The following is a 24,496-nucleotide window of genomic DNA, read 5'->3' on the forward strand; positions in this document are numbered from 1 at the left end:
TATTCATAATCATAATCAACCTTATTTTTGGTCTTAGTCCTCCATTTAAATAGATTGGCTCACTGCAAAATGTCCACTCTTAAGTTTTTGTTTTGACTCATTTCCTATTTGATTTCACAAAGGACTCATGGCTAGTATGTTCTCTCACTTTTTTTATATTTGAAATAAGCTACCTGTTGCTCTGGGGGGGTAGATTATATTTTACTGTTAGCAATATACACTCCCTCTTTCCCAGTAGGAGCACTGTATATCCCTATCCCATTGACTTTGGAAGGTTTCAAGAAGAAAAGGAGAGAATCAGGAGTATCAAACAAGTTACTTAGAGATTCTTGTTGAAATAAAGCAGAAAAAAAAGGATAATGATGGAAAAGCAGATATATAGTTAGTACTGGGTTCCAGACACTCATTCACTCAACATTGAGTAAGCATATCTGTCTACCATCCATTGGATCAAGGCAGGCTTCACAAATAAGTTAAATGTTTGAATCATGTCTTTCTGGAAGACCAAGCACTGCCAAACAACAGGAGAGGCACAGTGGATACAAAAGGAATGGTTACTCCAGGCTCAGAGTTCCAGGCACAGATGTGGAAGCAGTAAACAGCATGTCATATTTTGGAAACTCTAAGCAGTTTGATACTACATGTAGTTAACTCAATCCCCAGAACAACTCTATGGAAAGGTATCATTATCTCTGTTTCACAGATGAAGAATGAGGCTCAAGGTCACACAGCTAAGTGAGAGTACCAGAATCCCAAGCCATTCGCATTTGCCCAAGTCTTTGTTTTCTCCACTATGTCTTACTGTGGCTTCTTCTTAGATAGTGACCTTAATAAATCTGTATAGCTAAGCATAACACAGAGGAAGGGCTCTAGGACTGAATGAATGTCATTTTTATCTTTTATTGTCATCAATTAGTATACATCAAGCACTCTGAAATTCTTGGAATTTTATTTATTTACTTGTTTGTTTTCTTTTTTGGCCACACCCATAGCATATGGAAGTTCCTGGCCCAAGCCGAAGCTGCAGCAACACTGGCTCTAATCCACTTCGCCAGGCCGGAGAATCAAAACCTCCTCAGAGACAACTCGGGATCCTTAACCCACTGAGCCACAGTGGGAACTCCTATCCTTGGCCTTTTAACACAGGAGAGGACAGTTGCTGCCCTCATGGAATTCATAATCGAGTTCAAACAAGGCAAGCAGACACCGATATGTAGTTATGAAACTTGATTCCATTATCAGCCAATCAAAAACTTTTCTAGAATGTGAAACAATTGATATCTCTAAATCCATTTGATAAAGTTTTCTTGTATTTAAAATCTACTAGTCTGTCTGAAGTAGTGTTAAGCCTGCAGATAACAAATTATTTCACCTTTTAATTTCTTTTTGAGAAACAGAAAATTAATGAAACTTTCCGATGGCTATTTATCCCAAAGGTACCTATTAAGGCCACTCGGATTTCTTGATCTGCTCTGCTTTTCCTACCAAAAAATTCCTTTCCTGATCATTGGGTCCCCTTTAATTATAGGTAGCTATTTGTTTGCTTGTTTGTTTGTTTGTTTGTTTATTGGCTGTGCCTGCAGCATGTGGAAGTCCCAGGCTAGGGATCAAACCCGGGCCAGAGCAGTGTCCCAAGCTGCAGGAATGACAAGGCTGGATACTTAACCTGCTGAGCCATCAGGGAACTCCCTATAGGTAGCTTTTTAAAATTGAAGTATAGTTGATTTACAATGTTGCATTAGTTTCAGATGTACAGCATAGTGGTTCAGGGTTTTTTTTTTTTGTTGGAGATTGTATTCTTTTATAGGTTATTACAAGCTATTGGATATAATTCCCCATGCTATACAGTAAGTCCTTGTTGCTTATCTACTTTATGTATAGTAGTTTATATCTGTTAATCTCATACTCCTAATTTTCCATCCCCTTCTTCCTCTCCCCTTTGGTAACCATAGGTTTGTTTTCTGTGTCTTTGAGTCTGTTTCTGTTTTGTATATAGATTTATTTGTATTATTTTTTAGGTTCCACATATAAGTGATATCATACAGTATTTGTCTTTGAGTTATTTCACAAAGCATAATATTCTCTAATATCCATGTTGCTGCTAGTAGCAATATTTCATTATTTTTATGGCTAATATTCTTATATATGTAGAGGAGGGGAAGATCCTCTTAAGCGAATCATCTGTTGATGGACATTTGGGTTTTTTCCATGTCTTGGATGTTGTGAATGGTGCTGCTATGAACATTGGGATACATGTATCTGTTCAAATTAGAGTTTTGTTTTTTCCAGATATATACCTAGGAGTGGGATTGCTGGATCATATGGCAGTTTTATTTTTAGTGTTCTTTTTCAATGAGAGTTGCAACGTTTATTTTAGGTTCTCTCTTGGGGTTTTTTTTTGTATTTTTTTTTTCTTTTTTGCCGCACAGGCACTATGTGGGAATTCCTGGGCCAGGGATTGAACCTACACTACACAGCAGTAACCAGAGCCACAGTGGTGAGAACGTAGGAGCCTCAACCTGCTAGGCCATCAGAGAACTCCCTTTTTAGGTTTTTTTAATTGAAGTATAATTGATTTACAATATTGTGTTAGTTTCAGGTTTATAGCAAAATGATCCAGTTATATTTTTTTCAGATTATTTTCCATTATAGGTTCTTACAAGATATTGAATATTGTTCCCTGTGATATATGATAAATCCTTGTTGCCCATCTGTTTTATTTTTTTAATTTTTTTTCCTTTTTTAGGGCCATACCTGAGGCATATGGAGGTTCCCAGGCTAGGAGTCAAATCGGAGCTGCAGCTGCTGGCCTACACCACAGCCACAGCAACTCGGGATCCAACCCACATCTGCGACCTATACCACAGCTCATGGCAACGCTGGATCCTTAACCCACTGAGCAAGGCTAGGGATTGAACCCGCATCCTCATGGATACTAGTCAGAGTCGTTTCCCCTGCACTGCAACGGGAACTCCCCATCTATTTTATACATAGTAATCTGTATCTATTAATCCCATACTCCTAATTTATCCCTGCCCCCCTCCCTCTTCTCTTTGGTAACCATAAGTTTGTTTTCTATATCTGTGAGTCTATTTCTGTATATAGATTCATTTGTATTGTTTTTTAGATTCTGGATATAAGTGATATCACATACTATTTGTCTTTCTCTGTCTGACTTACTTAGTATGATATTCTCTATGTCCATCCATGTTGGTGTAAATGACATATGGCTGAGTAATTTGGGTTGTTTCCATGTCTAGGCTTTCATAAATAGTGCTGCTATGAACATTGGGGTGCATGTATATTTTCAAATTAGAGTTATTGTCTTTTCCAGATATATACTTAAGAGTAGGATTGCCAGATCATATGGTAGCTCTATTTCTAGTTTTCTGAGGAACCTCCATACTGTTTTCCATAGTGGTTCCACAATTTACATTCCCACCAACAGCGGACAAAAGTTCCCTCTCCAGCATTTATTATTTGTAGACTTTTTTTTTTAATGATAGCCATTCTGACAGGTGTGACATGATACTTCATTGTAGTTTTGATTTGTATTGCTCTAATAATTAGCAATGTTGTACATCTTTTCATGTGCCTGTGGCCATCTGTATGTCTTCTTTGAAAAAAAAGTCTACTTAGGTCTTCTGCCCATTTTTTGATTGGGTTGTTTGCTTTTTTACTATTAAGTTGTATGAATTGTTTGTATACTTTGGATATTAACCCCTTGTCGGTCGCATTCTTTGCAAATATTTTCTCCCATTCTGTAGGTTGTCTTTTCCTTTTATTGATGGTTTCCTTTGCTGTGCAAAGGCTTTTAAGTGTGATTAGGTCCCATTTGTTTATTTTTGGTTTTATTTGTTTTGCCTTGGGAGACTGATCTAAGAAAATATTGTTATGATTTATGTCAAAGAATGTTTCACCTATGTTCTCTTCTAGGAATTTTCTGGTGTCATATCCTACATTTTGGTCTTTAAACCGTTTTGAGTTTATTTTTGTGCATGGTGTGAGGGAATGCTGTAATCTTATTTGTTTTGCATGTGGCTGTCCAGCTTTCCCAGCACCACTTATTGAAGAGACTGTCTTTTCTCCACTGTACATTCTTGCCTCCTCCTTTGTTGTAGATTGATTGACTGTAGGTGCTTTTAGGTGACTTTTTAATTTTAGATTAGTTTTTCCTGGGTTAGGGAGTGAGCAACATGGACAGAATGGAAGAGAAGGTTTCCTGCCCTGTGAATTAACAGGCTTCCATAATACATCAGTTTGGGGCTCCACACTTTTAAAGCCCTTTCAGGAAAGAGACAAAGGCAAGGCAATTCTGTTGGTGGCCTTGGCGCTGTTAATGATGGTACAAAAGAAATTGTATTTTGTCTTACAATTTACTGAAAGTTAACCAAATATTTGATATCAAGAGTGGCAGCTACTGTCACTGTCATTTTATTTCAAAGATATGTCAACTAAGCAACTGAATTATAAATAGATCATAAAATTTCAAGATGTACATTGTCTTTTTTCCTAATTTTTTTTTGCTGCTAAATTTTAGGGGAGGCTGACTCAAAAAAAGGGTCATTAATCTGCTAACTAGTTTTGCTAAGTGCTCATTTGTCAGGAAAATACTACCATCTGTCTTCGTTTCTTTCACGACAGCGCTCTCCTATTTCCCATGAAATATCTTTATATTAAACAATGAAACTTTCATAATTTTAAGTCATAATGAAAAACCAATGATGCAGTAATACCCACAGACTGTTTTCCCACAATCCAAATCCTTGGATAAATGCCTAAGGAATTTCATATCTCCATGTGAAAATACAGCTGTATCACACTACTTTGATGTTTTACTATGTGGCTCTACTTTTTTGGAGGAGAACGTAGAATAGATTAGAGACAGATAGGTGATAATATCCTTGTCTAATTTCATGTTGAAGAAGATTAGATATAGTTAGATCTCTTTATTCTGGAATATCCTGATGGACATTTTCAGCTAGATTTTTGCAGGAAGGAAGTGCAGGGATTCCAGCTGAATGTTAAATAGGTGCCAATTCAAGTTTTTGGAAACTTGAAGCCATATTATCCTATACAGATTTTTTAAAAAGAAAATGAAGGTTGTGAATGGCTCTAACTGTTGAGGGAAAATGCTGCTATTTCGGTTCCTCCATCGAATATGATCAATAACCAGCCTAAAGGAAAATATTTCACTCTCCAAATACCCATCTTGTTGCTTCAATCATCGTGTTAGACGTGTATTACCAGAGGAGTTAAAATTACAATTCATTCATTAAACAATTATTGAACACCTACTATGTGTCAGACAGTAAAGCCCTCTAAGGAGGAAATGCTATGTAAATAAAAATAATAAATTAACAATGCCAGTGTTAATATTAATCTTTCAAAATGCAGCTCAAATTTAGTTTGCTATTCCCTTCTCTGTTCTGTACCTTATTTTTGTCGTTGTTTGTGTACCTATCTACTGAGCTGTTTGAAAAGGTTGACCTTGGCTTATTCATATTTTTTTGTATTTCACAGAACCTAACATAAGATTTGGTACAGCTCAAACAGGTGGTCGGAAAATAGCTGAAATGAAGGCATTAACGTAGGGTTGCATCATTTAGTATTCAGTTAAGAAGACGGTACTTGTCCAAAACCGAATCTATTTCTTCAAAGTAGTTATTATAATGTAGTTGTTATCGAGAGCTCGAATTATCATAAATCATAATGAGTTGGCGCATTTTATTTTATTCGATTATATTTATTCCGGTATTTCAAGGTGCTTTATCATCTAACAAGCAGGCTATTAAATAGAGCAGTTTCACACTTGCAGAAGAAATGAAACCTGTCTCGTCTCTCCAAGTTTTTACGCCCTGGAGGTTTACACGGAACGCAGATGAGACCGGCTTCCTTAGCATCCTAACCGTTTGTGGCCGCAACACCCCATCTTTCCCTTTCCTTTTTCCCACCCTTTCGCCCTCCGGAAGGGGCCGAGCGCTCCCAGAGCTTCCCAGTCTTCCTCCGCCCCCCGCGGAAGGAGCCGAAGGCGGAGCGAGGCGCCGAAGCGGGGCCGCCTAGCCCTCGGGCCCCTCCGGAAAGAGCCGAACTGCGCTCGGAAGAGGAGGGCGCCTTTCGCTTCGGCGCCTCGCCCCCGCGCGGTGCCCTCTGTCGGCGGCGTGGGGCAGCTGTGGCAGCGGTGGCGGCGGGAGGCGGCAGCCGCGTCGACGTCGACCAAGACTGGAGCGACGTTTAAAGAAGGAGCCGAATCGCCGCGGAGTCCGGCGTCTGGTTGTTGGAGGACTCCCACCCTTCCGCGCGGCCCGACGACGAGAAGCGGCGGCGCCGGGAAGCAGGTGAGGAGCCGGCCGCGGTCCGGGAGGGGGCGAGGGAGCGCGCGTGCCTCCTCCGTCCCTGGGCCGCGCCTGCCTTCGCTTTCTCCTCACTTGAACCAGGAAGCGGCGGAGTCGGACGCTCGGCTCCTCCGGCCGTTTCTTTGTGTGGGCCCGGGAGCGAAGGAGGGGACGAGCTGGGAGGGCCGCGGCGCGGTCCCCTCCGCCGTCAGGGGCCGGGGGGGGCTGCGGGCCCCCCGGGTAGGCCCAGAGCGTGGGGAGCCCACCGCCGAGAAGCGCTCGGCGTTTTCCTCGCCCCTGTGCCTGCGTTTTTGCGCGTCTTCCCCTCTCCTCGCCCCTACTTTGATTTAGAGCTTTTCGGCCGGGCCCATCCTCCCCCTTCCGCCCCCTTCCCAGGGCATAACAATGCCGCCTGCCTGGCCTCATCCCCTCCCGACACCCCACCCTCCCGTTCGCCACCTTCTACTTTCCCCGGCTCGCCTTCTGCCCCCGCCCTGACTGTGCTGGCGGGACCTCCATCTGTATTTGCAAGAAGCTGCCTTTCCGCGTGAATTGCGGTCAAAAACCTCGGTAGCCGCCGGCCGGGTGCAAGTGGGGAAGAGAGGGTGGAGGGAGGAAGATGGGGTTCAGCTGCCGCAGGGAGCCGCGTGTCGGTTGTTTCACTCTCGCCGGGGGCGGTTCTCTCTCTTTTCCACCTTCACCTGCCCTCAGTCGAGGATTTGGCTCACAGGGATGCAGAATGGCTTTCCCACAGTCAGGTCGCTAATCTGGGGGTGGGTTCAGATCGCTTTGGGCTATTCCTGGGCCCACCTTAACGAGGAAGAGAAGGAAACCTAAACAACAAAATGAAACCAAGTCCCGGTGTCACCTGGACCGGTTCATTTAAAGCATTTTCCCATTGGGAAAACCCATTTGCAAACGGCAAAAAATGTGGAACCGTATTCAGAAAATGTATCCACTGAAAAGTGACTTGTGTCGAAATCCCCATATTTCGGAAGCCCTGGTTGCTGGCTCGCTGTCCAAAGGTCACCCTTTCTGATGAATGCCTTTATGGTAACCTGGAATTCCTGGGGACTGCTAACGGTCAGTGCCCTATAACATGATGTTTTAAATCTTTGATGTCCAGAGTTCTCTCCTACTTTTTGTTTTCAAGCTGTAATTTTGAAAAATTTAGAAGATATTTGTGACGCCCTGCCTTCCACGTGTGTATAACTTAATAAGCACTGTGACAGTGGTACCATTTTGGCAACCCTAAAGGGGAAGAATATTAAAAATTAAAGTGTTTCTTTACCAAAAGTACTTGTCAACTAATTTTGTTATATATATACATATATACTCTTACAATTAATTTTTTTTTTTTTTTTTTGCAATTCAGTGTCAGTTACTGGGCATAGCTTCTGCGAAGTGCCAAAAATTGTTTTGGGGGTGGTATGCAGCAATACTTTTTATTGACATTTCCCCTCCCCTTTTTCTAGAGTAATGGGCTACCCTGTTCCAGTAAGTTTGCAGCTTCATTTTCGCTAATTCATTTGGTGTGGAGAAAGTTCTCATATCTGTGCACATAATTCTTTACCAACAAAATGAAATGTTTTGTGTTTACATGCAAATGAGTTTTAAGAAATGGTAACTTGCCTTTTCCTTTATTTTTTCACAACAGCATCTGTTGACTTTTTTTGGCCCTCTGTTTAACTTTCCTCCTTTGGAGATAGTAAGGGTACGGAGGTGAGGGGAAGGGGCAAAGGGATGAAGAAAGAGGAGAGGGTAAGAAAGGTGTTTCCTAGTTTATCCAGATGAGGCATCCCAATTAAAATAAGAACAGAAAAATAATGGGAAGTTTAGAGGTAATAATTGTCAGTTTTTATAAATGTTGATTTAGTCATTGGCTGCAGGGAGTATCTGTTGAATATGTTGGGTTTTTTTGGGGGGGTTAGGGGTTTGGATTTTATCATTTTTTGTGAATCTTTTTTAAAGATTTTTATTTTTTCTATTATAGTTGATTTACAATGTTCTGTCAGTTTCTGCTGTACAGCAAAGTGACCCAGTCATTCATATATATATATACACACACACACACACACACATTCTTTTTCTCACATTATCTTCCATCATGCTCCATCACAAGTGATTGGATATAGTTCCCTGTGCTGAACAGCAGGATCTCATTGCTTATCCACTCCAAATGCAATAGTTTGCATCTGCTAACCCCAAACTCCCAGTCCATCCCACTCCCTCCCCCTTGGGAACCACAAGTCTGTTCTCCAACTCCATGAATTTATTTCTGTCCTGTAGATAGGTTCATTTGTGCTATAGATTCCAGATATAAGTGATATCATGTGGTATTTGTCTTTCTCTTTCTGACTTACTTCACTTAGTATGAGAGTCTCTAGTTGCATCCATGTTGCTATAAATGGCATTATTTGAACTTTATTCTTTTTTTTGAATATGCTCTTAAAGATAAGCTAAAATCTAGGAAGACTATATATATATATTTATTTTATTTTTTTGTCTTTTTCTAGGGCTGCATTTGTGGCATATGGAGGTTCCCAGGCTAGGGGTCTAATCGGAGCTATAGCTGCCGCCTATGCCACAGCCACAGCAACTCGGGATCCGAGCCATGTCTGCGACCTACACCACAGCTCACAGCAACGCCGGATCCTTAACCCACTGAGCAAGGCCAGGGATCAAACCTGCGACCTCATGGATTCTAGTCGGATTCATTAACCCTGGGCCACAACGGGAACTCCAAGACCATATGTTTCAGACTCAGTATTGCATACACCAAGCCTCTCTGACATTCAGATCATTCATTTATAGGTGAAATAGCTTTTAAGTGTTCCTAATGAAGATTCTTAAAGTTTTAAGACAGTTAAAAATTAACTCTTAGTTTTCTTGAGGAGAAAATTCAAAATTGGAACTAAGAAAATTAATGTCTTTAAAAATTGCTTAGTGGTGATGCATGTGTCAGATACAAAGAAAGAGATAAGTGTTCAGATCTGCAGATCAGTTTAAAACTTGCTTGTTTCTTCTCAGGCAGGAGTCGTGAGCTTGACATGTGGTCCAAAAACCGGCTGGTATAAAGAATTTATATAAAAACCAAAAAGTTTTGCCAAACTTTGGTTAAAACTGGAACAAACTATTTAATGATGCTGTAGCTCAAATTCTGAATGATGAAGTACTTTTGTTTTTCTTTCCTAATCTCCCATCCCCTCCTCTTCCCTTTCTCTTACAGGCATGGAGAGTAGAAAACTGATTTCTGCTACAGACATTCAATACTCTGGCAGTCTGCTGAACTCCCTGAATGAGCAACGTGGCCATGGACTTTTCTGTGATGTCACCGTTATTGTGGAAGACCGAAAATTCCGAGCCCACAGGAACATTCTTTCAGCTTCTAGTACTTACTTCCATCAGCTCTTCTCAGTTGCCGGGCAAGTTGTTGAACTGAGCTTTATAAGAGCAGAGATCTTTGCAGAAATTCTCAATTATATCTATAGTTCTAAAATTGTTCGGGTTAGATCAGATTTACTTGATGAGTTAATTAAATCAGGGCAGTTGTTAGGAGTGAAGTTTATAGCAGAGCTTGGTGTCCCATTGTCACAGGTTAAAAGCATCTCAGGTACCCCTCAAGATGGTAATGCAGAAACCTTACCTCCTGGTTCTAGTGACAAGAACCTTGAAATACAGAAATCAAAAGATGAAGCCCAAGATAATGGGGCCACTATAATGCCTATTATAACAGAGTCTTTTTCCTTATCTGCTGAAGATTATGAGACAAAAAAGATCATTGTTACTGATTCAGATGATGATGACGATGACGTCATTTTCTGCTCTGAGATTTTGCCTGCAAAGGAGACTTTGCCGAGTAACAATGCGGTGGCACAGGCCCAGCCTAACCCAGGCTCTGTTGCTATTTCAGATGTTGCACCTTGTGCGAGCAGTAGCTCTCCCCCTTTAACAAGTATCACGCCTCCTCAGAAACTTCCTACTTCTGTGAATCAGGCAACTCTGAGCCAAACACAGGGAAGTGAAAAATTGCTGGTATCTTCGGCCCCAACACATCTGACTCCCAACATTATTCTGTTAAATCAGACACCACTTACCAACCCACCAAATGTCAGTTCTTCACTTCCAAATCATATGTCTCCTTCAATCAATTTACTTGTGCCGAATCAGCAGCCACCAAACAATGCTGTTTTAACAGGAAACAAGGCCAATGAAGAGGAGGAGGAAGAAATTATAGATGATGATGATGACACTATTAGCTCCAGTCCAGATTCGGCGGTCAGTAATACATCTTTGGTCCCACAGGCTGAGATCCCCCAAAATACCACTTTTGATGGATCATTGATACAGAAGATGCAGGTTCCTACACTTCTGCAAGAGCCACTTTCCAATTCTTTAAAAATTTCAGATATAATTACTAGAAACACTAATGATCCAGGTTTAGGATCAAAACATCTCACGGAGGGTCAGAAGATTATTACTTTAGATACAGCTACTGAAATTGAAGGCTTGTCGACGGGTTGCAAGGTTTATGCGAATATTGGTGAAGATACTTATGATATAGTGATCCCTGTCAAAGATGACCCTGACGAAGGGGAGGCCAGGCTTGAGAATGAGATACCAAAAACATCTAGCAGTGAGACGGCAAATAAACGTATGAAAGTAAAACATGATGATCACTATGAGTTAATAGTAGATGGAAGGGTCTATTATATCTGTATTGTATGCAAAAGGTCGTATGTCTGTCTGACAAGCTTGCGGAGACATTTTAACATTCATTCTTGGGAGAAGAAGTATCCTTGCCGTTACTGTGAGAAGGTATTTCCTCTTGCAGAATATCGTACAAAGCATGAAATTCATCACACGGGGGAGCGAAGGTATCAGTGTTTGGCCTGTGGCAAATCTTTCATCAACTATCAGTTTATGTCTTCACACATAAAGTCAGTTCATAGTCAAGATCCTTCTGGAGACTCGAAGCTTTATCGTTTACATCCATGCAGGTCTTTACAGATCAGACAATATGCATACCTTTCTGATAGGTCAGGCACTATGCCTGTAATGAAGGATGATGGTATTGGGTATAAGGTTGATGCTGGGAAAGAACCTCCAGTAGGGACCACATCTGCTCCTCAGAACAAGCCAATGACCTGGGAAGATATTTTTATTCAGCAGGAAAATGATTCAATTTTTAAACAGAATGTAACAGATGGCAGTACTGAGTTTGAATTTATAATACCAGAATCTTATTGAACTCCTTTGAAATTTCAGAAAGTTTTGGTTTTGATTAAGGGGCAGGGCTTTCAGAAGACCTGTAAAACAAAGGTTCTCAAGTTAATAGGATCTGCCACGTCACCTGAAGGTAGTCTAGTTGGATTATTTGTTGATAATTTTTAGAAGCAAGTTATTCTGAAAGTTTGAATAGAGATGGAGCAGTTTTTCCCCCAAGTATCTGTTTATATAGTTAGCTTTCAGCACATTCAAAAGAGGCAAAAAAAAAAAAGCTTGGAGAGATAGTTTCCTGAATAGAATTTGAAGCAGTCTGAATGTTTGAAAATAACTGGAGTTATTAGCATACATACCCTAGTTTATCTTGCAACTTACCCCTTCTGTGTTAGCACTTTACTGCTGAATTCTCAATTTTCTTAATATTGAGACTATAAATGTGTGTTGTGTCTTGTATATGGCATAAAAAGTAAACAAGAACTTTTAAAGTTGTCCTGGAAATTTTCAGAATAAGTCTCTGCTTGGTTGTCTTGGCTGTGTATTCTGCTGGTCCAAATGGCCTCCTGCCCCTCATGAAAATGGCCATGCAGACAGGTCTCTCATTTGAAAAATGAATTAGTTTTAGCTAATCAGAATTAAATCTTGCTTGTATTGCCATAGTCTGGAAAAGACTTTGGTAGCTGGACTGTTGTGTATATACCTTTGCAATGTGGTTTCCTTGGGCAAAAATACTAAAGGAAATCTGTAATGCAGACAGGAGGAGATGAAAAGTTCTCTTGCGTTTGTTTTGAATTCTGTGAATGGAGATTTCCTTTTTGCTCATTATGGTTATAAATATTCCCATGAAGTTTTTCAAATTTCGAATCTGAAAACCAAATTAATCTTTATGTATAAGTCTTTATAAATGACAAATTTCATAAATGAGATGCCTACATATTTTGGGCAGGAGGCCACTGGCATATATTTTTAAATGTTCATAGTACTTAGAATCTCTTAATAGGAAGTTCTTATTTGAAATAGTTGAATCCGTGTTCTAGTATTTTCCTTTCAGTAAGACCTTTTAGGTTTTTACTCCTTCTAAAATGTTCCATTCCATGTGCAAATTGCTGCAATATCATAGCAGTCAGAAGCTATATGTGGATGTTAAATAGGCTTGTTGATTCCCATTTATCTTGCAAACAATAAATACCACCTTCTTTTTAAAATGACACATATTTAAACACTTAGAAAATAAAGTAAAAACTTACTGAAGTGCTAGTACTAAAAGGGAAGCAAGTTGGAACAAATATATAGCCTAGCATTTATAACAGGATTGACTTGTTGAACTTCTGTAAATGACATTTTGCAAAGGAAAAAAATTAATAGATACTGAGAAAGATTGTTGTGCCTAGTTATTAGTCATTTGTAACCTTGCTTAAGTATTTCTTAATTCAACATAGATATTTTCTTTCTCCTTAACCATGTGTTTTTGAAAATAGTCTATTTCTTGACTTTGAACTTAAAGCTTTAATCATAATTTCTCATGTATACATCATTCTTTTAACAGTAAGCTAGTTTTGAAGTTAATGGTTTCAGTGTTTCTTACGATGGTAGCTGAGGGTATCAGGCATCAGTATTTGCAGTAATATAAGGAGGAAGAAAAACAATACAATCCTCTGCTTACCAAGGATTAGAATGATGTGCATCTGTTTTCTGTTCTGTGAGTTGAGACCTTTAGACCAGTCTAAACTAATCCTTGGAAAATTTTAAATTACTTTATAACTTAAGACTCTGATCTCTGGAATTGCAGTATTTGTTTCCTTTCTGTGCAGGCATTGATAACATCACTCTTTAACTATAGGGTATATACTGAAATATTGTCAGTGGCAATTTGTTTCATTAATGCTGTTTCACCAGTTAGACATAATTCTCCTAAAGGGTGAATGATGCTGATGCCAGCAGAGCTTCCAGTCCTTTCAGACTTAACTGCAAGGTAAATTAGTTTGTCATAACTTGCTATTATGACAAATCAGGAATTAATTCTACAATGGAAAACTATCCATTCTGAATTATCTGGATATAATTATTTGCTTCTGCTGTGCTCTGTGTAAATTCTGAGTATCAAATTTCTACTTGGCCTACTGAAGGTATCTTGTAGAGTTTTTTTGGGGAGGAGGAAAACTGGAAAATTCACTTTAAATTGTATTTTTGCCAGAAGACTCTTACTTGCACGTATGTCAGGATCTTCAGTTTCTCTAGAAGTCTCTATATCCAAAGTTCAGAATTCATGCGGAATACTCCTATGGGGTTAAACCCCTTCACTACCAGCATTTATGGGGTTGGAAATCAATAGCAAGATGCTGTTCAAAACTTATGATGGGGTTTTTCTATTTTATACTTAGTTTTCTGGCAGTTGAAATTCCTATTTTTTTCTCTCAAGTTGGCCTCAAATTTGCTCTTAAGCCAAATTACCTATAAATATTTTGGATAGGTTCTGTTTGAAATAACAGTTTGTTAAAAGAGATGACAGAAAATGAAAATGCTCAAACTAAGCCAAGATTTTTAAGTGCCATAGCAGTCTTGCAAGATTTCACTTTATATTTTAAATGATCGTTATTATCCTTTTGGTGGTAACGATCCACCACATACAACCATTATGAGGAATTGGATGCTCCATTTTTCTTGTACCAAAAAGATAAAACGAATGGTAAACATGATTGCGGTATTTTGCATTTCCAAGGCAGGCATATTCTAAAGAATTCACTGCTAATTCAACAGCACTGGCTTTCTCACTTCTGTCAATCATATGAAACCTTGTTCATTTCTACCTAATACTGTAATGTTGATACTTGTACAATCTCCCCTGTCATGACTTTAAGTTCTACTTTTCATTAACCGTTACCTGATATTAGTTCGTAGAGCTTCTTATGGCAAAAATAAAATGTTTTAATTCTGATTTTTGAGTGTATTTTTTACAAGATGACCTTTCAGAAATTTTATAGACTTTTATATTCTGTTTTTCAATTTTTGTAGCAGGCGACTGGAACTGTATTTCTGATGAGAGCATGACAAGATTTCCCGTTAGGCTTTTTATGTTGGTTAATTGCATGCCCATTGTGCCTTGAACCATAATAGTCAAAAGTGAGTCAGCTGCTGTCCGTTGCTTTAGAGCATTTGTGATACTTTTTTTGTTGATTCTCTGAAGACACACGTGATAAGGAGGAGGATGGTTTTTATTAATTTGAAACATCACAAAAGCAGTTTGGGTTTCCAACATGGCAGTGATACAGATTTTAAGCAACATCCAGTTTATATGGGTTCTGGATTAGTATTTTAATATGTCATGCCCAGTTCAATACTTTGAAGCAGGATTTGGAATAAAGCAGTAAATATTACAAAATGCAATCAAGGTACATTTTGGAAATACAAATTCTTTCATTACAGCAAATGTTTTTGCAAAAGAGTAAAGCAGCAAATATTAATTTTTCTAAGGTAACATGCACTTTATAATTCAATATAATAAAAAAAGAAGCTGCTCAAATTAAGTGTTACAAAATCTATACTGTTTCAAGTTATTTTGTAAAGTAAGAAAAATACATAGAAATGAGTCATAGAATCTTAACACTTTTAAGAAATGTGATAAATGTAGGCTATACTGTGTAATGGTGCCTTTTAAAAATAAATACTCGTATGTTCACTAAAGCAAAATGTAAAGTGTAAACAGCAAAAAAATTTCATTGAGTATTACAAGTTGACATTTGTATAGTTAGTCAATTGGTTATTAGACCCTTTTTGAAATCCAATAGAATTTTACTATGCTAGAACTGTAGAAAATAATAGTAATTTCATATAACGCAAAAGGATTAGAGTTGTTCAAATTTGAAATCTGGATGAGACATCATTCATGAAGCTAAAAGTTAAACTGGATGTTTTGCAAACATTTACTGTGAGCAATGTGGGCACTTGTTGTGCCTTGATAATTCTTGACGGCTGGGTGTCTGTAAGGTAGATGGGAGCACCAGCGTTTGCCTGCTACCTCTAATCCATCAAGTTGGGAGGTAGCAAAATTGGCTGGAAATTTTTCCTGTATGTGTTCTGTGTCTGTGAAACTGTCTTAATTAGGTACCCTCCTATAGCCCTATATTTTAATGTTGTGCAAGTGTAGAATTATCAGTCTTCCTTTAAAATCAGTCAATTCTTAGGTTAACGAGATTGCAATGAAAGTGTTCATTCTGAAGTGAAGGTGTGGGTGCCAAAGTGTTAAATTCATCAGATTGAGGTTTAAAGCTTTGTGTAAGTAAAAGAACTATAAAAATACCTACCACGGTGGGCCAGATGGATTTTAAATATACGATAACACATAAGAATTTGTCAAGTTGGCTACATTTGAGGTTTTGCGGGCTTGAAGCGGCATTGTAACACTCATAATCTTGAACGCTGTCATGATTGGTCTCAACAAAAAAAAGGACCAATAAGAGCAGTGGCATTAAAATACTGATGATTCTTTTGGGGTGGGGTGCAGGATACGTGCGGTTTGCTGGGGTTGAAGCACAATATTTGAAGATTAAATAGTCACAAAGATTAGTTAACAGTTCATAACACGACCCAAGAACCTAATCTAGCATTTTTAAACTCTGAATTTTAACCGTAAGATTTCTGTCTCCTGCAGCATCTGCAATATGTAGTCGAGCCAACATCTCTCAAGTTATCTGACGTATAACTGAGATCTACATAAAACGTTTCACGTGTTGCTCTGTGTTATTTCAGTGCTTCTTGAACAATCAGTCCTGTTCCCCATAAACCCGGAGGAATATTGCACTTTTCCCTTTGGGAGGTACCAATCACAAAAGCTGAGCTGAATGATCACAACAGCCATTTTTTTACAATACAGAGAAGAAAGGAGTAAGAGATTCGGGCAGCTCTTTTTCAACATCTAGACACGGGCAAACAAAATCTTAGCCAGAACTCTCTGCACTGATGTAGCCCCATCACCTGGGAAATTTTCCTTAGGGATTGACTTAAGTGGTAGGGAAAGATAGGGCCTTACAAGCCAGGTGTTTCAACCAAGGTGCTGGGCGGCAATCTGCCAAGGGCCCGAGGACAACACTCTGTTTGCACAAAGTGAAGCAGGTGGCAGGCACGCTTCTGCTGCATACAGAGGTGGAGCCATAGGGTAATGCAGGTCCATATATGACAAATTTCTTGCTGGGATGGCTCTTGGGCCTTGCTGAGAGAGTGCGCTGCCCTGGGAGCTCTGCACTGATAACAAATAAGCTTCTCTATCTTTCCCTAACCTGCAGGCCATCGGAAAACTTTAGGCGTAAGAATCAGACTTTAACTTTTGTACCCTACACACTTCCACTAAAGCAGAAATACAAAAGCCACAATCTCAATAGCCAGCAGGCATTCTTTAGGGGCTGTAAGGGGGTGGCTTTTCAAAAGGCGGATAGTAGGGTGGAGAGTATCGGGGTGGAGCACTCGAGGACCACATGTAGCTGGGCGAAGGAGAGGCAGACTGGGGCTCGTCAGAAAGTCCAGAGGGAGGGGAGGATGGAAAGATGCTGGAATGCTGTGTAATCAAAATAAAACAACATCATTTTAGGCAGTGAGGTTGCAATTCCCCAATGTCAGTCATTATTTCAAAGTGGACCCAGTGTATTTCTGTTTGAAACAACCAAGATCTCCTAAACCTCAAAGTTAATGAGGGGCATGAAATTGAGCTGGTCCCACTTTCTCTCAGTTTCTCAGGCTGTAAAGCTCAGGCAGATGCCTTGAAGTGCTCCTCCCCCTCTTTGGCCCCCGCATTCAGCCAGTTACCAAGTCCTATTGCTCCTATTCCTGTGTCCTCTCTGGAATCCATCACTCTCTTTACCACGTTTGTAACTCAAGCCTCCAATACCTCCCTCCCGAGCTATGGCAACAGCATCCCAACTAGTCTTCAAGAAGGTAGTCTGGGGTCTTAAGAACATCTGAAGTCAAGCCATTAATATGTGAGAAAGTCTTTGCCACAAAGATGTATCACAGAGCCCATCTCACAGACCAAGACAAGAGAAACCAAAAAAACCCCCTCAAGTCAGAGAATTTAAATGGCTCTCTTGGATCTGGGGTCTTCTAAGTCCAACAATTCCTATTTCATCTTAACTTTGGCCCACCACCCCCAAGTACAGGCTACCAAGTTACAGAGCAAAGAGGAACAAACGCACGTAGGTGAGAATGCCAAAGAATGAGAAGCCATGTGTCGGGTTGCAGGGACGCTGAGGATTTTTACTTTGCATTGTCTAACTTCCGAAGTCTTTGGGAAGGGAGCGGATATGGATTACAAAAACACCCAGGCACGTTAGGAGTCATGTGCCACTTCTCTTTCCCTGGCCCATGTATACCATTTTGACTCCAGTGATTTTCCTGCTTGAGAATTGCCCTGTTTTTGTTCACTGCCCTCTCCCCTAGAGCTCAGAACAGTGTTTGCAAGTAGAAAGGGCTGGATGAGTGACTATAACTTGCCGAGTACCGAAGATGAACCTGGCATGTTTTTAAAAAATAAAATCTGGGGTTCGATCCCTGGCCTCGCTCAGTGGGTTAAGGATCCGGCGTTGCCATGAGCTGTGGTGTAGGTCGCAGATGCAGCTCGGATCCCGCATTGCTGTGGCTCTGGCGTAGGCCGATTCGACCCCTAGCCTGGGAACCTCCATGTGCCGCAGGAGCAGCCCAAGAAATGGCAAAGAAAAAAGAAAAATCTGGAGTTCCCATTGTGGCACAGCATAAATGAAACCAACTAGTATCCATGAGGATGCAGGTTCAATCCCTGGCCTTGCTCAGTGGGTTAAGGATCCGGTGTTGCTGTGAGCTGTGGTGCAGGTCTCAGACATGGCTTGGATCTGGCATTGCTATGGCTGTGGTATAGGCTGGCAGCTATAGCTCCGATTTGACCCCCAGTCTGGGAATTTCCATTTGCCACTGGTGTGGCCAAAAAAGCAATAAATAAAATAAAATCTATTTTCCGAGACTACAGTCACGCCTTGTGGGTGCCGCTGCCTTGCTCCAGTGGTGGAGCATGGCTGAGGCCTGGAGGCTGGATGGGTATATAGGGATGGCAAGAGGCAAGGGGCCAGTTTTAGGCTCTCAGGAAGAGCAAACTTAAGAGCAATGCACAGGGGCTGCAGAACTGCAATCTTCTGTTGTGCCTCAGCTCTAGGAGGAACTGCTATATCAAAAAAAAAAAAAAAAAAGACCCATTTATGCCAAAATTTCTTAACAGTTCCACTGTTTGGGGAGGTCAGTGCCTTTACTTTGTTCTGCTGGCCAGAGTCTAAGTAGATCATGTCATCTCCAGGCCTGGAACAATGCAGTCAGACTTGCCATGAGGTGTCCGGAGCCCGAGACCCGTTGGTTGGTTCTTCTTCTTCCCAGGCATTTTTTTTTTTTTGTCTTTTTAGGGCCACACCCTCAGCATATGGAAGTTCCCAGGCTAGGGGGTCAAATCAGAGCTTTAGCTGCCAGCCTACACCTCAGCCACAGCAACGTGGGATCGAAGCTGCGTCTGCGACCTATACCACTGCTCACAGCAACACCGGATCCTTAACCCACTGATGGAGGCCAGGGATCGAACCTGTGTCCTCATGGATCTAGTCAGGTTTGTTACCACTGAGCCACAACAGGAACTCCATTTCTTTTTTCTTTCCTTTTTTTTTTTTTTTTTTCTTATTCCCAGTCTTGACCTTGGCACTCCTTAGAAAGGGGTGTCCAGGTTTCTAGGTCTTGCTGGAGATACCCAAATCTCTGTGTCTTATCACAAGTCAGGACCAAGAAGACTGCTGCTGCCACCGTCCCCTCCTCCCCTGCCCCACCCCTTCTTTCCATCTGAGTGAAGGAATGACAGGATCACAGAAAGCCTTTAAAGGCAAAACAACTTGAGCCAGTGGACTCCAGATGAGCCAGATTCCTTCCCAAAATCTCACATTGGCTCCTCCCTCCAGGCAGAGATATGCTTTCCAAGACACCCATATCAGGATTTCCTAATTTTCCACTCGGCACTGAACAACCCTCTTTCTCCTCTCTCCCTCCTCCCATTACCTTCTTCAACCAAGAATGCTGGCCTCTCTAACCTGAGAGGAGAGCAAAACCCCACCAGGCACAAGATGACTGTGCCGGGGCTGTGGTACTCTGCCCTTCTAAGCCCCGCTCCCGGATGGTGAGAGTTGGGAGGCCAATTTTCTGTGCCTCTGCCACACAAGGGAGCGGCAGGTTTCTGACAGTGGAGCCAAAGGCTGTTCTGTCCTGAGCGGCAGTAAAAGGCTGCTGTGGGTGGCAGTTGTACACTTTGATAATAAACGAAGGTAGTACAATGGCCTTGGGTTTTCACTTCTCAGTTTCATGTTCGGGGAGGTATTAAGGGCAAAGGGGGTGGCTGCTTCTCACTTCCTATAGAGGATGCTGGGGGTCTTAGGGATAAACCCCAAGGGCTCCTGGCAGGGCTGGGGAGCTGACTGGCCACCCTTGGGATTTAGGTGCAGGGGGACCAGGGGTGGGGGGCGCCCCCACAGTACCAGTGCGTAGTCTCCTAGCAACGTGCGGGCACCTTGGGAAAGATTTGGCTTCACTGCAGCTGGGGAGCTGGCCTGGTGCATCTTGGTTCCTGCGTAAGAGTCGACCTGACTAACGGGACAGGCAGCTCAGAAGAACAGAGCTTTGAATCTTTTCACACCACAAAGCATGAAAAGCATCTAAATAGCCTGCTGCTGGGCCTTGTCAGCTTGAGCTGCTACTGCTTCTTTTTTTGTGTGTGTGTCTTTCTAAGGGCCGCACCCGTGGCATATGGAAGTTCCCAGGCTAGGGGCTGAATCAGAGCTGTAGCTGCCGGCCTGGCCTACGTCACAACCACACCAATCTGTGAGCCACTGAGTGAGGCCAGAGATTGAACCCACATCCTTGTGGATCCTAGTCGGGTTCAATGTGGCTGAGCCACAACGGGAACTCCCTCGAGATGCTTTGTAGAGGCTGGGGTGGCTCCAGGCAGTGTACGCCCCTCTCCCACCTTAGCCTGCCCCACACTCTGCAAGACCCATGTGCACTTCAGTCACCCATGCGTCTCTCTTCAGAAGCACTGGGAGGCAGGGACTCCAAAAAGAGCCCTGGAACTGGCTGGGTGATGATGGTTACCAGCAAGAAAGCTTGCTGTGTCCTCAGGGTAAAATCCAGGGTCTCTTAATTCTTCGTACCCTGCCCCCCCCCCCCCCCCCCCCGGTTCTGGCCCAGAAGGCAAAGCCAGGAAAGAGAGAGAATAGTGGAGAAAAGGAAGGGGAAGAAAAAAGAGGGATCCAAGACAAGAGAAAGGAGAAGAAAGGAGAAACTTAGCAGGAGAAGGGAAATAAACAGAAAAGGTGGGTGGTAGCAGCAGCAACCTGCGCCCCACACCACCTCCCTGGGGATCACCGCCATCCTTTCATTAAACGGGCCCAACTAATAATGGGTCCTTTTCAGTGGCTATGACAAAACCTAGTGTAGCTTCATGTGATTTAATAAAGAGCATAAACAGAGGTGCTTGCATTTTGCATAGGCTGAAACTTGTTTCTTCTTTTTAGGGATGTCCTTGTGGCATATGGAGGTTCCCAGGCTAGGGGTCTAATCGGAGCCGTAGCCACCGCCCTACACCATAGCCACAGCAATGAGGGATCCGAGCCGTGTCTGTGGTCTACACCACAGTGCTGGATCCTTAACCTACTGAGCAAGGCCAGGATTGAACTGGCGTCCTCAAGGATACTAGTCAGATTCATTTCCACTGTGCCACAATGGGAACTCCCTGAGACTTTTGTTTGAAGCTAAATTTGGCTATTCACCATGGACAGGAAAGGGACCAGCCCACGGCTAGAGGAGCCCTGTCTGGAAGTATGGCTGGAATCCTTAAGGGGTTTACCCAAAAGCTACCCTGGGTTGAATTTCCCAGCAGAAGTTGAAACTGGTGCTGTGTACCCTAGAGAATGCAGGCTACTTGGCTATGGGGAAAGGCATGCGAGGGGCGGGAGGAGTGAGTGCTGGGACGGTGAGCAAGGAGGCACCGGCAGTCTTGGCTTCGAGTCTTCCTGCCTTGAGGGACAGGACACTGCAGGGCCCAAAGTTTACAAGAGTCCTTCTCCAAGCTCAGCGCTCAAACATCCTTGGGGCCGGCTCCCCAGACCCAAGTCCTCGCTCCCACCTGAGCACAAGAAATATTTCCCAAGCTTCTTCCCTGGACAGCTACCCAAGAAGGGCATGACTTTGAGCGGTTAAAAACAAAACCCTATAAATCTCTTTCCTCTTCCTTCTCTCAGCCTCGGGCTAAAATGGAAACAGACGTCTTCAAAGGCAAAGTCATAAACAGTCCAGTGTGGCAATGACCTTGAATGGGGAAGTCATTCAGAAGAAAGTCTGGAAAGGTCAGTTCCCCCGCTCTGATTTGGGCCCTTTCATAATCTGTGAAAAGAATAAGGGAGCTCTGGCATTTGGGGGGTGGGGGACAGGCCTGTGCTTCTGGCGGCTTTATTGTCAGAGTTGGTGTACATTTTGCTAACTGCTTTCTATTTATTTGGGGACTCAGCAGATGTCCCCTCGTCCTCGGGGCCTTCTTAGGTAAAAACTGGTACTTCCTCCTATGAAACGGTAAGGGACTGGCACTTAGGGAACACAAGAAAGTGCAACTCAAATACTAAAACAAAATACCACCTAAGTTCTGGAGGGGAACAAATCACATAAAAATATACCCTTTAAAACCCACAACTTAAAAAAATAATAAAACCCACGACTTTATAACGTGTCCGCAAAAGGAAATACAAAGGATAGCCTGAGCCTACAGAGAAGCAGGGAGGTATAAGGAGAGTCCCAGCAGCCTGTTTAATAAGGTGACAAGAGAGAGTAGAGAGACCCCTTCTGAGTCATGATGAGGAAGCCCACGATTTAAAGCGGTAGAACATGTAAATATCCTAAAATTCACTGGGGATAAAGATCAGTGAGTGCTGCGCCCAGATTTACAGCTTCTCCAAAGAATCCCCCAAGTCAGTCTCTGGCGTCAGACAGACCTGGATACAGATCCATGTCCTCCACTTACCACCTCTGTGACTTTGGGGAAGTTCCCTACTTTCTCCATGACTCATCTCAAAAATGGCCATGACAAGAGTATTTCCCTCAAAGGGCAAAGGTTCGAGATTTGTAAAGCACTTAGCACAGTGCTGGGGACACAGGAAGTGCGCACTGAATAGGCGCCATCATTGAGAAGCAGAGGCTTCTGGCAACCCCTGAAGTGCCTGCCACAAGCCCACAGTGTAGCCTTGGGGTAGGTGGCTGGATTTGGATCCCTTCTCTGGGTTAGATGCCCTTTTTCTGGGTTTCCATAGCACTCTGCTAAGCGTGGATTTACTTTTTGGTCCCTATGGCTGTCCCCCGACCATCCCCCCTCACGTCCCTAGATGGAGCTTGAAATGCTCCTAGCACAGTGCCTGGCACATGGGGGGAACATACAGTCAACACTGGCTGAACTGAAACCAACAGCCTGGGTCACCACAGGCATTGGCCGTCTTGGTTTCATGCCTGGGGTTGTGCTGGGATGATGGACAGAGAGATGGCTCCGTCCCCTAAACAGGGGCTTCCTATCTTCCAGTTTGCAGCAACCACCTTAGGGGTTTGTTAGAAACTGAAAATTTCTAAAATCAATATAGTCAATATAACTTACTTTGATATTTAAAAAATGGAGGCAGCCTCTTGGGCTGAACCCATGTGCGGCCCCCTCTATCCCAGGGTGATTTTTTACTACAGGCGCCTCAAAGAATGGTGACCCTCCTGAGCTAGGTTCGACACCCCTGAATTCCCTTAAAGGATTCCTTTTTGTTTTTTGGATTTTTTTCTTTTTCTTTTTAGTCTTTTTAGGGCCACGCCCTCGGCATATGGAGGTTCCCAGGCTAGGGGTCAAACCGGAGCTACAGTTGCCAGCCTATACCACAGCCACAACAACTCGGGATCCGACCCACATCTGTGACCTACACCACAGCTCACGGCAACGCCGGATCCTTAACCCACTGAGCAAGGCCAGGGATCGAACCCACATCCTCATCGACTAGTCAGGTTCTTTACCCCTGAGCCACGACAGGAACTGCAAGGATTCCATTTTGCCTCTGGCGCAGCCGCAATTGCCCACGCCCTCTTGGAACATACTCATGTTTTCCAGTCTACATTCCCTATTTGGGGAACAAGTTCCCGAAGTTGTCTACCCATGAATCCAGAAGGCTTTTAAAACAAGTTCTACCATTTTCCCCCAAGCTTTCGAGGATGCCCTCTTGTGCCGGATTTGATGACAGTGAACAAGTCCATGTTCACACTATAGACACGTATTCCTATTGCAATATAGAGTCTTGGACCTCCCCAAACAGTATCTAAACCAAACCAAAGTACACTTCAGGCAACTAAATGGAGGTTTTTCAGTTTCAATTATTGTGTTAATCTGAAGTGGAAATTAGGTTGCCCAAGGGCTCTGTTTTTCTGAAACTGGCTGGTTAATTGGAAGCGCCCCCAAACAGTCATGCTTTTATGTCCCTCGGTAGCATTCACGGGCTTTTTGTCAACAGAAGTTCATTATGAGCTCCCTCCTTTCAACGACATTTGCTTGGTCCCCAAATTTTGAATTAACCAGATTCGAGTGTAATCCCCCTCTTCTGTGGTCCAGGGTTTATGATCGCTGTAAATGCCCAAGAGACCATTTCGTCTGTTTTCCTGACGTGCCTAATTCAGTGCTCTGCATACGATGAATTCCTTTTAATGACGGGCCTTTGGGGTTCTGTTTTTCTCTGCTTACTCTTAGCTTAAAAGGAAAATGGGAACGTGCAAATTTGGTAACGCTGTTTCTGACCCACATGAGAGCAAGGTCAAAAAGGGGAGGGGGGTGTTATAAAAAATATTTACTCTGTCGAGTTCCTGTTAGAAGTCTGGAGAAAAAGAAG

At 42.4% G+C, this 24,496-nt stretch overlaps 2 protein-coding genes across 2 annotated transcripts in view; one reads left to right on the forward strand and one right to left on the reverse strand.

Moving 5' to 3' along the window:
* Window positions 1–6,205: 6,205 nt before the first annotated feature.
* On the forward strand, window positions 6,206–14,491 carry ZBTB33 (zinc finger and BTB domain containing 33). The gene is made up of 2 exons (XM_047764846.1): window positions 6,206–6,338; window positions 9,565–14,491. Exon 2 carries the CDS (start codon window positions 9,567–9,569, stop codon window positions 11,583–11,585), a length of 2,019 nt encoding a protein of 672 aa, XP_047620802.1. The 5' UTR covers window positions 6,206–6,338; window positions 9,565–9,566; the 3' UTR covers window positions 11,586–14,491.
* A 267-nt stretch (window positions 14,492–14,758) lies between these two features.
* Window positions 14,759–24,496, reverse strand: part of TMEM255A (transmembrane protein 255A) — a 51,261-nt gene continuing 41,523 nt past the window's right edge. The window contains exon 9 of the mRNA XM_047764847.1: window positions 14,759–17,106. Within this exon, the coding sequence (XP_047620803.1) occupies window positions 16,948–17,106 (159 nt within the window). The 3' untranslated portion in view covers window positions 14,759–16,947. The remainder of the gene's footprint in view (window positions 17,107–24,496) is intronic.

The sequence above is a fragment of the Phacochoerus africanus genome, chromosome X, assembly GCF_016906955.1.
Source record: "Phacochoerus africanus isolate WHEZ1 chromosome X, ROS_Pafr_v1, whole genome shotgun sequence".
NCBI lineage: Eukaryota > Metazoa > Chordata > Mammalia > Artiodactyla > Suidae > Phacochoerus > Phacochoerus africanus.

Coding starts and splice junctions, on each gene's coding strand:
- ZBTB33 (XM_047764846.1), top strand. CDS start 9,567: ATGGAGAGTAGAAAACTGATTTCTGCTACAGACATTCAATACTCTGGC.